This window comes from Psammomys obesus, unplaced genomic scaffold, assembly GCF_907164565.1.
Source record: "Psammomys obesus unplaced genomic scaffold, mPsaObe1.curated_primary_1811, whole genome shotgun sequence".
Classification (NCBI taxonomy): Eukaryota; Metazoa; Chordata; class Mammalia; order Rodentia; family Muridae; genus Psammomys; species Psammomys obesus.
In genome coordinates, this window is record NW_026596064.1 from 3097241 (window position 1) to 3110474 (window position 13234).

The 13234-nt window shown below is 42.9% G+C and overlaps 1 protein-coding gene across 5 annotated transcripts in view; it reads right to left on the minus strand.

Moving 5' to 3' along the window:
* Positions 1 to 13234, minus strand: part of Tbccd1 (TBCC domain containing 1) — a 40639-nt gene that overhangs the window by 15437 nt on the left and 11968 nt on the right. For 4 of the 5 annotated variants that reach the window (XM_055625196.1, XM_055625200.1, XM_055625198.1 and 1 more), the window contains exon 2: positions 10531 to 10909. In XM_055625196.1, coding sequence (XP_055481171.1) covers positions 10531 to 10909 — 379 coding nt within the window. Of the gene's footprint in view, positions 1 to 10530; positions 10910 to 13173; positions 13230 to 13234 lie in introns of those variants that run through there. The other variant, XM_055625199.1, reaches the window with a different exon arrangement.

Here is a 13234-nt window from a genome sequence, read left to right on the forward strand (position 1 = left end):
AAGAAAGAAAGAAAGAAAGAAAGAAAGAAAGAAAGAAAGAAAGAAAGGGAAAGGAAAAAAAGAAAGAAAGAAATGGCTGTCACCAGATGTCCAGACAGAGGAATTTCTAAACTAAGTAACTGGAGTTACTTCTGAAAACCAATGTACTTTCTAACAGTACATTATAGGGAAAAAGCAACTGTGGTAATTTGAATAAGTAAGTGAACAGACAGAAGGGGGGGAAAAGATAGTTGAACCAGTGTAAAGGTTTAACCTAGATTTACAGGCTGACCAAGAAAACTCAGGGCATCAGTCTAACAACTGACGCTGGTATCAGTGTGGGAACTGGAACTATGCCATTTCTTCATGTATGTGCAATTTGAAAGGGAATGGGCCTCAGGCTCTTGCAAAATTCTTACAAGGTTGTTTGACTTAAAGAAAATGTTGGTGTGGTAGTGCACAGCTATAATCCCAGAACTCAGAAAGCTAAGGTAGAAGGACCATGTGTCTGAGACCATTCTAGGCTACACAGTGAGACCCTTTTTAAAATAAACAAAACCACACACACCCAAAACAAAAAATCACTACTGTTCTGTTGTCATCGTCCTATTTGAGGAAAGGTGTGGTTTGAAGCTCATGATTTTCATAGTCACAGTCAAGTAATGTATCTGGGTCTATACTTAGATCCACCCCAGTCCTGAATCTTGAGTATTTCTAACCCAACATCTGGCTATTTTTTTTTTTACACAAACTGGAGTACCTTGGGAAGAGGGACCCTGAACTGGGGATTTGCCTCTATCAGCATGACCTGTGGCCAGGTCTGTGGAACACTGTCTTGATTACTGATTGATATAAGAGGGCCTGGCCTAGCATGAGTCATGCCGGGCCTGGGAAGGTGGTCCTGGCTGGTATAAAGAAGCACAGTAAGCAAGTCAGAGGAAGCAAGACAGCTTCCTCTGAGGACTCTCTGTCCTCTGCTTTAGTTCCTGTTTCTAGGTTCCTGCTTGAGTTCCTGCCCTAGCTTCCCTGGAGGAAGCTAAATAAATAAAGCCTCTCCTCTCCAAGTTAGTTTTTGTTAGTGTTTTATCATAGCGCTAGAAAACAAACATACCCAAGAAGCTGAATAACACATATTCCCATGAGTCAAATCCAAATCCTTTCAACCAACTGTCAACTGTGAACACATGTGTTTAAAAGTAAGACAGGGTTTCATATGTCCAAGGTTGGCCTCTATTTTGCTATGTAGCCAAGGATGATCTTGAACTTCTGATACTCCTGCCTCTACCTCCTTAGCACTGGGTTTACAGACACGTACTACCACACCTAGTTTATTTAGTGTGGCAATTCAAGGCAAGTATTCTTTCTTTACTTTCTTAAACTTTTTGCAGAGATTTAAGACATGATATAGATCTCATCTACTCTTCACCCAGCTTTCCACCTTTAAAACTAGAACAGTATCACAGCTAGGATATCAACACTCAAACAGTCCAGAAAGAGAATGCTCCCATCAAGAGGATCCCTTTCCTATCACCTTCACCCCTTCCTTGGCCCCTGGCATCCCCTTCCCCATTCTTCTCCGTGTTTTAAGAATGTTATACAAGAGGACTCACACTGACACAGGCAGGCACAGGACCTCAAGTAGCTTGGGACCTTTATTGGATTTTGGGTTATGCACATCCCCACCATACAACAGCATACTCAGCACCCCAAATCCTTCACCTGCACAAAATATGCACATGCAGCCCTCTTCAAGCAATACACCTGGCAACCCCAGAACTCAACTCCCCACCTGCACTGGTTTACTCCTGCTCCTATATCGCAATACTATGCATTTCCCTGCCCCTGGTAACAATGACATTTACAGTTTCTACTCAAGCATGTCCCCTATGTATACGGGTAAGAAGAACAGAAGGGTCAATTCAGCCTGAAGTGGGATTGGATGTATGCAGAATAAGGTAAAAAATTTTAGGGAGAATGCCCTATTTACTGTCTTATGCCTATGTATAATTGGACACACAAATGATTAAAATGCATTGTGGGAGGTGGAGTAGGAAATATGAATATGTGATCAAATCTATCAATCAAAATAAAGAACCACCTTATTCCCCTTAATAACCAGCTCTTCCTTCCCTCAACCCCAAAGAAAGACCCCCAACTACAGCCAAGGCCCCTGAGTGTCTTCACTCATGTGGCCTGCTGTCAGTCTTGACAGTGTATCACTCTCTAATCAGTACTATCGCTTTGTCCAGGCACTAACTACGACTGCACCTAGCATGTAACAGATACTGGAAGAAACATGTGACTAGTTACTAGTCTTCAACTGCACTAGTGACCAACTGCAGTGTCCTCGCCCTCTTGGTTGTGGGACAAACTTCTTTTCAGTTTCCAAAACCTTCCTTAGCAATTAGCCCAATGTTGCAGACACAGGATAGATGGTAAGTCCTTCTGGTCTTCCAGGGCACACATCCAGGTGATAATCATTTCCATCTCTGCTGCAGCTAATATGCTATGAGTTACAGTCAATGGAATGTAGACGAATTGCATATTTGCCACTTTCAAGACTGGCCCATAAAACAGAAGCCAAAATTCAGGTCCTACTTGGCAGGGCTGGGGCAACCACACTGTTATCTGTAACTGTCTGATTCCCATCCTTCCAGAGATCCATATAGCCCAAGCTATAAATGAGATCAAAACAATGCTAAGTAAGGCAGACGTAGAAAGTTAGACATGACTCCCTCTGTAGGCTGCATCAGCCTACTTTTGTTAGTACAATGAAATATGCATGGCAGGCTACTTAGTAAAAAGAAAAGAAGGAAAAACAGGGTTATTTTGGCTCACAGTTCTGGAGGCACAAGGTAAAGGGGTGTCTATCACATAGTGGTCTTCTGCTGGCAGAGTCACAAGGTAGCATGGGGTCATCAGATGGCAAGGGTAGGAGAATGGCATGTTATCTGACTGCGCTCTCTCTTAAAAATCCACCAGTATTGAGTCTACTCTAACGACCTTACCTAATCCTAATCACTTTCCAAAGGCACCTATCTCTAAACACTATAGTTAGATTAGATTTGAGTGTAAGGCTCTTTTGCGTTTGTTTTTCCTTTTTCTTTTTGGTTTCTCTGTGTGACCTTGGCTGTCCTGGACTCGCTTTGTAGAGCAGGCTTGCCTCGATCTCACAGTGATCCGCCTGCCTCTGCCTCCCTGAGTGCTGGGACTAAAGGTGTGCAGCACTGTGTCTGGCTAATTTTTAATAGCACATTATGAAACAATGGGCTTTGTTATGACACTATCATACACATAAATCATATATACTAGTAATAGCTACCAACATTCTTCTTTTACAGCTGACTACAGTCCCATGAGGCATATATCCATTTTCTTTATTTATCTGTTGGTGGGCAACTAGGCTGACTCTGTATTTTGGCTGCTATGCAGTCTAACAATAAACACGGCTGTTAAGTATCTCTTTGGTGTGCTCGCTTAAGATACGCTTAGGTACACACGTTCATGCTGATTTGTACTGTGGCTGCACCTGTTTACATTCCCATCCGCAGTGTGTGCAGGATCCTCTCTTCTCACATCCTCATCAGTATTCCTTGCAATTTGTCCTCTAGGGCAGTCATTCTGACTGTGATAAACTGGATTCTCAAAGCAGTTTCAATTTGCATTTCCTTAATGGCTAAATATACTTCACATTTTTCTCATATATTTATTGCCACTTGTATGTTTGTTTTGTTTTGTTTGGTTGGTTGTTTTTCAAGACAAGGTTTCTTTGTGTAACCCTGGCTGTCCCGGAACTTGCTTGGTAGACCAGGCTGGCCTGGAACTCACAGAGATCCAACTGTCTCTGCTTCCCAGGCACTGGGATTAAAGGTATGTGCCAACACAGCTGGCTGCCACTTGTTTTGTTTGTTTGTTTGTTTGTTTCCATTGGGGGGCTTGTTATGCAACTCATCTATCCATTTATTGGTTGTTTCATTTATTTAATTTTCTTAGTTCTTTATAGATGCTAGGTATCAATTCCATGAGATGTATACTTTTCATTTTCTCTCATTCTGGGGTATCTTCCTCACTTCTGAATATTCCCTTCACTGTGTTTTAAATGGCACACACTCCTCATTATCAACTCCTATGCTTAGGAGTCCTTTTCAGTAAGTCCTTGGCTATGCCTGCACCTTATGCTGCTCTCCTTTAACACTTTTAGAGTTTCAGGTCTCTGATGCATTTTTAATTGGTTTTGTTCAGAGAAAAGAGGGTATGGCTTTATTTTTCTACATATGGTATCCAGTTTCCCCAGTTCCACTAACTAAGGACAATACCATCCCTCCGGTGTGTTTCTGGCACTGCTATTGAAGATTAGGGAGCTGCTGTGCTTGTTTTTCTCTGGGTCCTCTGTTCTAGCTATTAGTCTACATGTTTGATTTTGTTACTATGGTTCCTTACTAAAACTTGAGATAAGGTATTGTGATATCTCCAGCCTTGTTCTTTCTCCATTACTGATTTGGCTATTTAGGGTCTTTTATGCTTCTACATCAATTCTAAGATCATTTTCCTCAAGGATGTATCAAAACTTTGAATTATGTAGAAGCTGTAGATCACTTCTGATAATATTGCCATCTTTTATGCATGTTGGTGCCATTTCTATTTTCTGTCTTCTTCAGTTTCCTTCTTCAGTGTTAAAAGTTTACTGTAGGTCTTTCACCTTTGTTACATTTATTTCAAGGTTGTTTAATTGCTTCCTCCTCCTCCTCCTCCTTCTTTTCTCCTCCTCTCCTCTCCTCTTCCTTCCTTCCTTCTTTCCTTCCTTCCTTCCATCTGGTGGAGTCATTAGGATCTTTTATAGATAATATATGTATTTTATTTTTTTATTATTTTGACTAAGTTGCCAAGCTGCCCTGAACCTGTGATCAGCGTGTCTGTTTAGCAGCTGGGATTACCAGCCCTAAGTGGAAGTTTCTGGTTTCTTTGAAGACTGAGTTTTGTCATGTGATGTTTTACTGCAAGTTGGGCACATGATGTTTTGCTGTGAGGTCTCTCATGTGAGGGCTGCAAGGCCAGCTGAGAACATCAGTGGGTGGACTCTGAGGAGAGGAGATATATAAAGGCCCACATACAATGAGGCTCCGCTTCTTGGATCAACATCACTATGCTGATCTTCATGCTTTGACACTTGACTTTGCAGAGAGGAATGTTCAAGAGAATTTCTCAGTGCAATCCAACTGAGTCTTGTGTTTTCTGCTGACTTGTCATACTGATTTATGTTGCTCTTTCATGTTCAGCTTTAGACTGCACTACTGGTATCCTGACGACTGAGTTTAGTAAAGACCCATCAACCCTAATCAGCATGAAGTATATAAAACAGGTCTACAGCCCTTTTCCCTACTAATCTAAGGTCAGGGGATGAAAAGGGAAGTAAAGGTGTTTAAAAACCCTAAATAAAGTAGGTTTGGTGGAAAATCTAAGCCTATACCAGCCTGTGCAATGAAACTGTGTTCAGACTAAGTCTGTACCATTCTAATTTCTCACGATAAGCATTAAAACCCAAAACAAGATACTGTGGAAGACACTCCAAACCATATACATACCAAGTCGAAAAATCAGTAAGTGCACAGAAGCACAGTAGAACAGTGACTGTCAAATGCTGGAAGGAGAGGGAACTAGGCAATGTCAATGCTAACAAAGCCTCAGTTGCACAAGGTAATTGGTTCTGCAGGTCTGTAATATAGTACCATGCCTCTAGCTAACAATACTGAGGTGAATATATAAAGCATTCTAAAAAGTTAGAACTATGTGTTCTTAATATACACTATATAATAATGGGTGTGGGACAAATTTAGGAAGGTGACAGATAGGCTTATGGCTGTTTCAGTGTTGACCGTTGTAGGACATTTAATTCCATTGTGAACCCCCAGATTGTGTACTAGAAAAACATGTTTCTAGTTGTGGTGTGGTTGTGGTGTAGTACACACTGTTAATCCAAGAAGTCTGTTTATTGTAAACAGGCAGTGTGGTGTGGCTCAGCCCTAGCACACATAAGATTCAAGAACTTTCTGTAAATAGGATTAAATAAGATTAACCCTAGTTCAAGCAGTGGAGCAAATAACCAGTGGACAGGAAGTAGAAAGAGGAGACAGTGAGTTGAAGGATATTTAAGACAGAGTGGAGAAGGAAACGGAGCTCTTTTCTTTTTTCTTTTATTTCTTTTTTTATTTATTATATTTTATATTAATTACAGTGTATTTACTTTATATCCCAGCTGTAGCCCCTTCTTCATTCCCTCCCAATCCCACCTTCCCTCCCTCATCTCTTTTCTGCCCCTCTCTAAGTCCACTGATGGGGGAGGTCCTCCTCCCCTTCTATCTGATCCTAGCTTATCAGGTCTTTTCAGGGTTGGCTACAATGTCCTCTTCTGTGGCCTAGCAAGGCTGCTCCTCCCTCGGGTGTGGGGAGTAGGGGGAGGTCAAAGAGCCAGCCATTGAGTTCATGTCTGAGATAGTCCCTGTTCAGCTAACTAGGGAACCTACTTGGATACTGAGCTGCGATGGACTATATATAGGCAGAGGTTCTAGGTTGTATCTATTCATGGTCCTTGGTTGGAGAAACAGTCTCAGAAAAGATAAACAAGAAAGAGGACCCAGGGTAGGATAATCAATCCTCACTTAGAAAGACAATGGATGGACATTGGAAATAAGAGAAAACAAGTAACAGGACAGGAGCCTACCACAGAGGGCCCCTGAAAGACTATACCTAGCAGTGTATCAAAACAGATGCTGCGACTCATAACCAAACCTTGGGCAGAGTGCAGGGAATCATATGAAAGAAGGGGGAATTAGTATGACCTGGAGAGGGCAGAAGCTCCACAACGGAGCTCTTTTCTTCTGGGATTTGAGCTGAGTAGGAAGGGCTTTTTCCTTCTGGAACATGAGCTGAATAGGAGAGACTTTTTTTTTCCCTTCCTTTTGGGACTTCAGTGGAGTAGGTGGGCCAGCTGGGTGCTTTCTCTGCCTCTCCAAGCTAGTAGACTTTTACCCTAGCATCTGGCTCCTGAGTCTTCACAGATAAAATCAAATGTCTGGAGTTTTGTTTTTAAAGTAGCAGGTGATGGCTTCACAATAAAAATCTGTTCTCAAGCTCATCACAGAAAGAAAGGGCATCAGTTTCTCTCACTCTGTTGTTCTTCCTATCTGTGGTAAGAATAAACATGATCTACAAAGAAGCTCTTTCTTTCCACAGGGGAAGATGAACACTGCCAAGCATACCCTGGGGGAGAGCCACGGCTCAAGTGCAGCCTCTGTGCAAAATGAGCAAGAAATAAACTGTTGTTACCCTAAACCACTGTATTTCATTGTTTCCTCCCCCTCCCCTCAGCAAAGCCATTTAACACAAAATAACTACAAAACATAGAAACATGGTTCCTTATGTCATTGCTTGGACAAGAGCCCAGAGATTCATCCCATCAAGTGCAGCTGTGTAGGACTGTTGGACAAATGAGAAGCAAGCTGTTATCCGCCTAAGCCACTGTTACCATAATTAGCCTACTGTATATAATTAATATTGTCTGTGAAGTCACTCCTTCCATAAGAATGAATAACTCTCAAGCCTGTTTCTGAACTCTCCTGTGTGATCATTTTGCACACCAGTCATTCCTAATAGCTGTGGAGTCCATGGCGGCAAAGATGCTGTCTTCTGTGGTTTGGATGTAGTCTGTCCCCCCGTGAGTCATGAGCTGAAGCTGGACCCCCGTGTGGCCATGCAAGGAGATGGTAGGACCTGTGAGAGGTGGGCTCTAGTACAAAGTCTCTAGGTCTTGCTGAGTACCGCCCTCCCCAGATATGTGGTTCTCTTAGGCCTCTTGACTTAGCTCTTGCCAGAGGGTTGTGCCCATCCCTACCTAGAGAGTTATGGAAGGCAGAATTTCAAAGTGAGGAACTGGGGTGCCTACAAGAAGAAATACTGAAACAACAAAGAAGTCAGGCTGTTCCTGGGTCAGCTTTGAACTGTACCATCTAAACATAGAATGCTTAATTTAAAAGGAAACAAAGCAAAAGGAATTGAAAGATTTGCAGACCATCCAGAAAAAGAGCAAAGAAAACTCATCCAGTAACCTAGCAAGAGATCAGCATGGAGAAAATGAGGCCAGATGCATCCGCACAATAGGAAAGAGGCCTGGAGGGCACCTCAGAAGTCTGCGGGGCTTAAAGAAGAGAACTGTCAGTGAACAGGCTCAGTGTGCTCTCCATAAGCTCTCACCTGCTGCTCCCTGCTGTCCAGAAGGGCACTCTTTGGCTACCTCAGCTATGCTCAAACAGGCCCAAGCTGTGGCTGATAGAGAACACTAATGCAAAGAATCAAGTGTCAGCTTTTAGGGCAAGGTACACTGCAGGCATGCATAAAGGAAGAGCTATGGAGGCACAGGAGCTTCCACACAGAGTTCAAGACAAAACTTAGGAGGCCCCTCTGAGGCCTGTCTTAGAGGTCCCGCCACAGAGGGTTAACACTACTAAAGCTGTAATAATGGGACATCCATCAAGGCTCTGTAGCTGGGAACTACCAGCCTTCAGTGCCAGCCTGGGAAAGCTGCAGTCCTGGAAGCTGAAGTATGGGCTGAGCCCAGCAAAGACAGAGAGGAAGAGCTATTAGAGACTTTAGGGGTACAACCCCAAGACAAGACAATTTAGAATTTTAACAGTTTGTGTGTGCTCTGATGGCATTTGGATGTTCTCTGGGCCAGTTACTACTTTCTGCTTAACTATTTCCTTTGGGATGGAAACATTTACCCACACCATATAGCCTGTCCCACTGTGTATGGTGAGTAAAAGACTTGATTTTAGAGTTTCACAACTGAAGAGTAAATCTTGAACCCCAAATGAAACACTAGCTTATTTAACTGAGGCTGGAATAAGTTAAGACTTAGGGATTATTTATAGAGTATGATTCTATTTGTGAGCATATGAGTTGTGAAGAGCAACTCACAGATGTTGAAGGAAGGTCCAACTGTAGTTTGTTTTTCTTTTTAAAATTATTTATTCACTTCACATCCCTATTTTAGCCCCCTCCCTCCTCTCCTCCCAATCTCCCTCCCTCTGCCCCAATACCCCTCCCCTATTCCTCAGATAAGGGGAGACCCCCACCCACCCCAGCTCATTAAGTAGAATCAAGACTGACTGAATCCTCTTCCCCTGTGGCCTGTCGAGGCAGCCCCGACAGGGGAGAGTAATCAGAAAGCAGGCAATAGAATCCTGCTTTCTGAAGAAGGGGAAGCAGAAGGAGAGGAAGCCAGAGAGAAAGGAGTCAACATGAGGCAAGATGGAGGATGAGCATCAGGAAGGACAGACTGATGGAGCAGAAGCCACCTGGGAGTTATCAGTTTGGCAAGTGATTGACTTTTATGTGAGTTTTAAAGGTATTAGGAAGAGAATAGCTCAGAATATGCCTAGCATAGTGTTTATAGCTTAATAGTAAATCATAGTCTCTCTGTGTCAGTCATTGGGGAACTAGCTTGTTAAAAAAGAAAAAAAAAACTGTTGTCATAATAATTCTCTGCATTAATTAATTTAGAAAGAATAGTTCTTTCAACAGGCAGAAGCAGAATGCTATGGCTTGAATATGATTTGCCCATTCTGAAAATTTAATCATTATGGTGAGGGACTACGAGGGTAAAAATAATGTGGCTATAGCACTGGAAGTTAAGAAGTGATTAGAATTAAACAAGGATTTCTGATCGGAGCCCTGAGATTCAATACTGGTAGCTCTGTAAGAGGAAGAGAGACTCTCATACAGACACAGGCAAACAGTGTCTCTCACCACGTGATGCCCTCCCCACAGTGCTTCAGGTCTGGATATTAGCCCTCTGTCAGATGTAGGGTTAGTGAAGATCTTTTCCCAGTCTGTAGGCTGTCATTTTGTTCTATTGACAGTGTCCTTTGCTTTACAGAAGCTTTTCAGTTTCATTAAGTCCCATTCATTAATTGTTGATCTTAGAGCCTGAGCTGTTGGTATTCTGTTCAGGAAGTTGTCTCCTGTGCCAGTACCAAACAGCTTTTCTTGCAAATGTTCTCCAGAGCTATGAGCCACAATATAGCTCATTAAAACGGGCCTGGTTTGTTGCTTTATCTTATTTGCAACAGAAAATGGGTAGATTAATAAACACATAGTCCTGATAATTGTTTAATGCTGGCATATGGCAGATGTCATCTTAACACAGTCAAGATAGAACGAGGTGGCTGAGTAAGGTGAAGGCAACAGACTGCTACACCCATATGGAACATGTCAGTAGTGCAAAACATTCACGTGCCCCAAAATACTTTGAAAATCAGTGGACCAGTTTCCAATTCATGGTTCCTTCAGGAGTGGGGAGATACGGGCTAGTAAGGGCTAATTAATCAAACACAGCCATCAGAACGCATCAGAACGCTTCCAAACTGGAAATGCTAAAATTCAAATGGTACTTTAGAACCACAGTGGCCAGCAACCTAAAACCTCAAACTGTACTGTCAGTACAAAAATTAAGAATGGATTATTTCTCAAAGTAACTAGATATGTATCAATGCATACCTGATTTCTCTGCTTTTCAACTTCATCTTCAGTGATGCAGTTGGACAAAATTTCAGACCATTCTAGGCGCTCCTCGGGTGTTCTTGCCGAAAGACTATCAAAAATTTCAAAGTAAAGCCATGCTAGATCCTTAGCCAACTGCAGCTTTCCACACGCGATGTGCCTCCATGTAGACCAGTAGAGGCGTGGGTAGGCGCCTTCTGTGGCCCGAGTTCTCACATAGCTGGCTATCTTCCTGAGGTAGTGAAGACTGAATTTGGATGGAGGTGGGACTTGCAAGGAACCTACTATAAAAGGTTCTGCCTTTACCCAGAGGAGAACTCCAGACTGATCCATAGCCTCTCTGAACACATCAGGACAAAGAGGCTTCTTTGCATACCTATGAAACAAAGTTTCATTGCAGACATGAAACAGATCTCCCATACCCATTTTCTTAAGAAATGACCCTCCCTTAATTATCTTTAAATGTACGGTATCCTCAGTTTAACAACAGCTATCGCCCTTGCCAAAAGCAAAATATAGACTTTTGGTCAAACTCTATTGCAATCTATTTGAGAAAGAAAGAAACAAACAAAAACCTATGAGGAAATTATCTTATTTCAATTGTTTGAAATGGTTGTTTCAAATTATGTAAATACATAAGGTCTGGGTTATATTTCTGCCTAGAGAACAAAGAAAAGGAATGGTGGTGGCATGGAGGAGGGACTGTCATACTGCCACAGGATGCCATGCTGTATCTTGATACAAAAACATTGGTAGAGATAAGTGGATAAGTTGTTACGGTAATATCAATGACATATAGAAGACAGTTGGTCAATAATGATTGGGATATATAGGGTCAGCAAGATGGCTCAGGGATAAAATCCTGCCACCAAGCCTGATGACCTGCGTTCCACCCTAGACTCACATGCTGAAGAGGCAAACCCATTTCTGCAGGCTATTTTCTAATCCCCACAGCTCCTCACCCCACCCAAAACTAAATAAATAAAAGTAAAATTAAAAATTATTCTCGAAGATTTGAACAGTCGGTCATAAGGCTCAACACCAAGCGTTCAGCTCAGGTGGCGGACAAACATGTGAATGTGAACATGGACCAGGGAGAGGGAAAACATCAATGAATGAGTTCTCCATAACAGTGAGCAGGCTCTGAGGTGCTGCTGCGCTCGGTCCTGGTATAGCACTTCCAGACTTGTTACACATAATAATAGAACACAAGTGAGGGTCACTCATCTTCCCACCACTAAAGGGAAAACTGTTAATGTTTTATTTTAGTCCTTGTCTTTTTCTCGACTGGATGATACTTTGATTCTGAATGTTGATGGCTGTGGTGCAGATATACAATTTTGTATTGTTTTCAAGGTATTCAAGCATTCCTAATGTACTCCAGCTTACTTTCCAACACTTAATAGTTCCCAATTTTTCATAAAAACACAATGGGCAAAATATTGATGACTGTTGATAAAGATGGACAGAGGAACCTATTTACCTCTTATTCTCCTTTATCTTTAAAAGTCCCATTTTAAAAAATTCGAATATTGCAGCTATTACATAAAACGTTCTGGTTATCATCTTCCCGTATATCATGCACTATGAATTGTTTCCCAGGGATTTTAAGACGTGCATTTTTAAAAAAATGACATTTCTGTAACTCCTAACATATGGTCCCCCTTCCCAAAACAACTATCAAACTGCACCATCGTTTAACCAAAACATCCATCTCACGAGGCACTCCTTAACATGAACATCACTTGAAAAGAACTTTCCGTAGGGCCAATGAGAAATGTTATTACTGCATTTTGAAAAGAATTGGGAAGCAGAAATGACTCATTGGTTAAGAGCACTGACTGCTCTATCCAAGGTCCTGGGTTCAATTTCCAGCATCCACGTGCATAATCATACAAGCAGACAAAACATCCATATAAATAAAAATAAATAACTATTTTAAAAAAGAAGTAATCGACAGGGCACTTCCATGCCCCGCAGGGTGCTTATGTGGGCGGCAGGATGCTAAAAGCGTTATCTGCTCCCCCTTTCGTTCACACAATCACCGGCTTTTCCCCCAGTTCAGACAGGTAGCTTTGAAGTTAGGGAATTTGTCTAAGTCCATATATTTAGTTGGCACGCTCTGATTTAGGGTTCCGGTCTGCTTTTGAGAACTGCATGGCTACAAAAATACTTTTGGAAGTCATACAGGGAGGATTTCTAAAAGTGAATGGGTCTAGACATGAGGTCCTTTAAGCGCTAGACTTGGACATGGACCGGCCAGCTCAAAGGAGGGATGTGAGGAGGTAAACGTCCACAGCGGTCTGTTCCAATCCATGAATGACCGAGTACAGAACCATCAGAAAGCCCTCGGTTTTCTCCAAAACCGACAGGGTGTCTTTGAGGCACTGGGCGCAGGATGCTGCCGACCCCTGTTCTCGCTCAGCAAGGGCAGTCAGTAGACACAAGCCCGGCGACTGCTACCTGGGCGGCGCTGGCTCGGGCGGGTAGGGCAAGGGCCCGGGACCCTCCCCGAGGTCGGCCGCCCTGCGGCTGTCCCCCATGGAGGCGAAATGGCCAAGGGAGCAGACCCGAGTCTGCGGGCTCGGGGCAACCAACCCTCCCTCCTCGGGGACCGAAGGACAGCGGCGTTGGACTCACCACCTCCCTTCTCAGCGGCTGGCGGAGCATCCCCTCGCCCTCCGCTCTGCCGCCGCTGCAC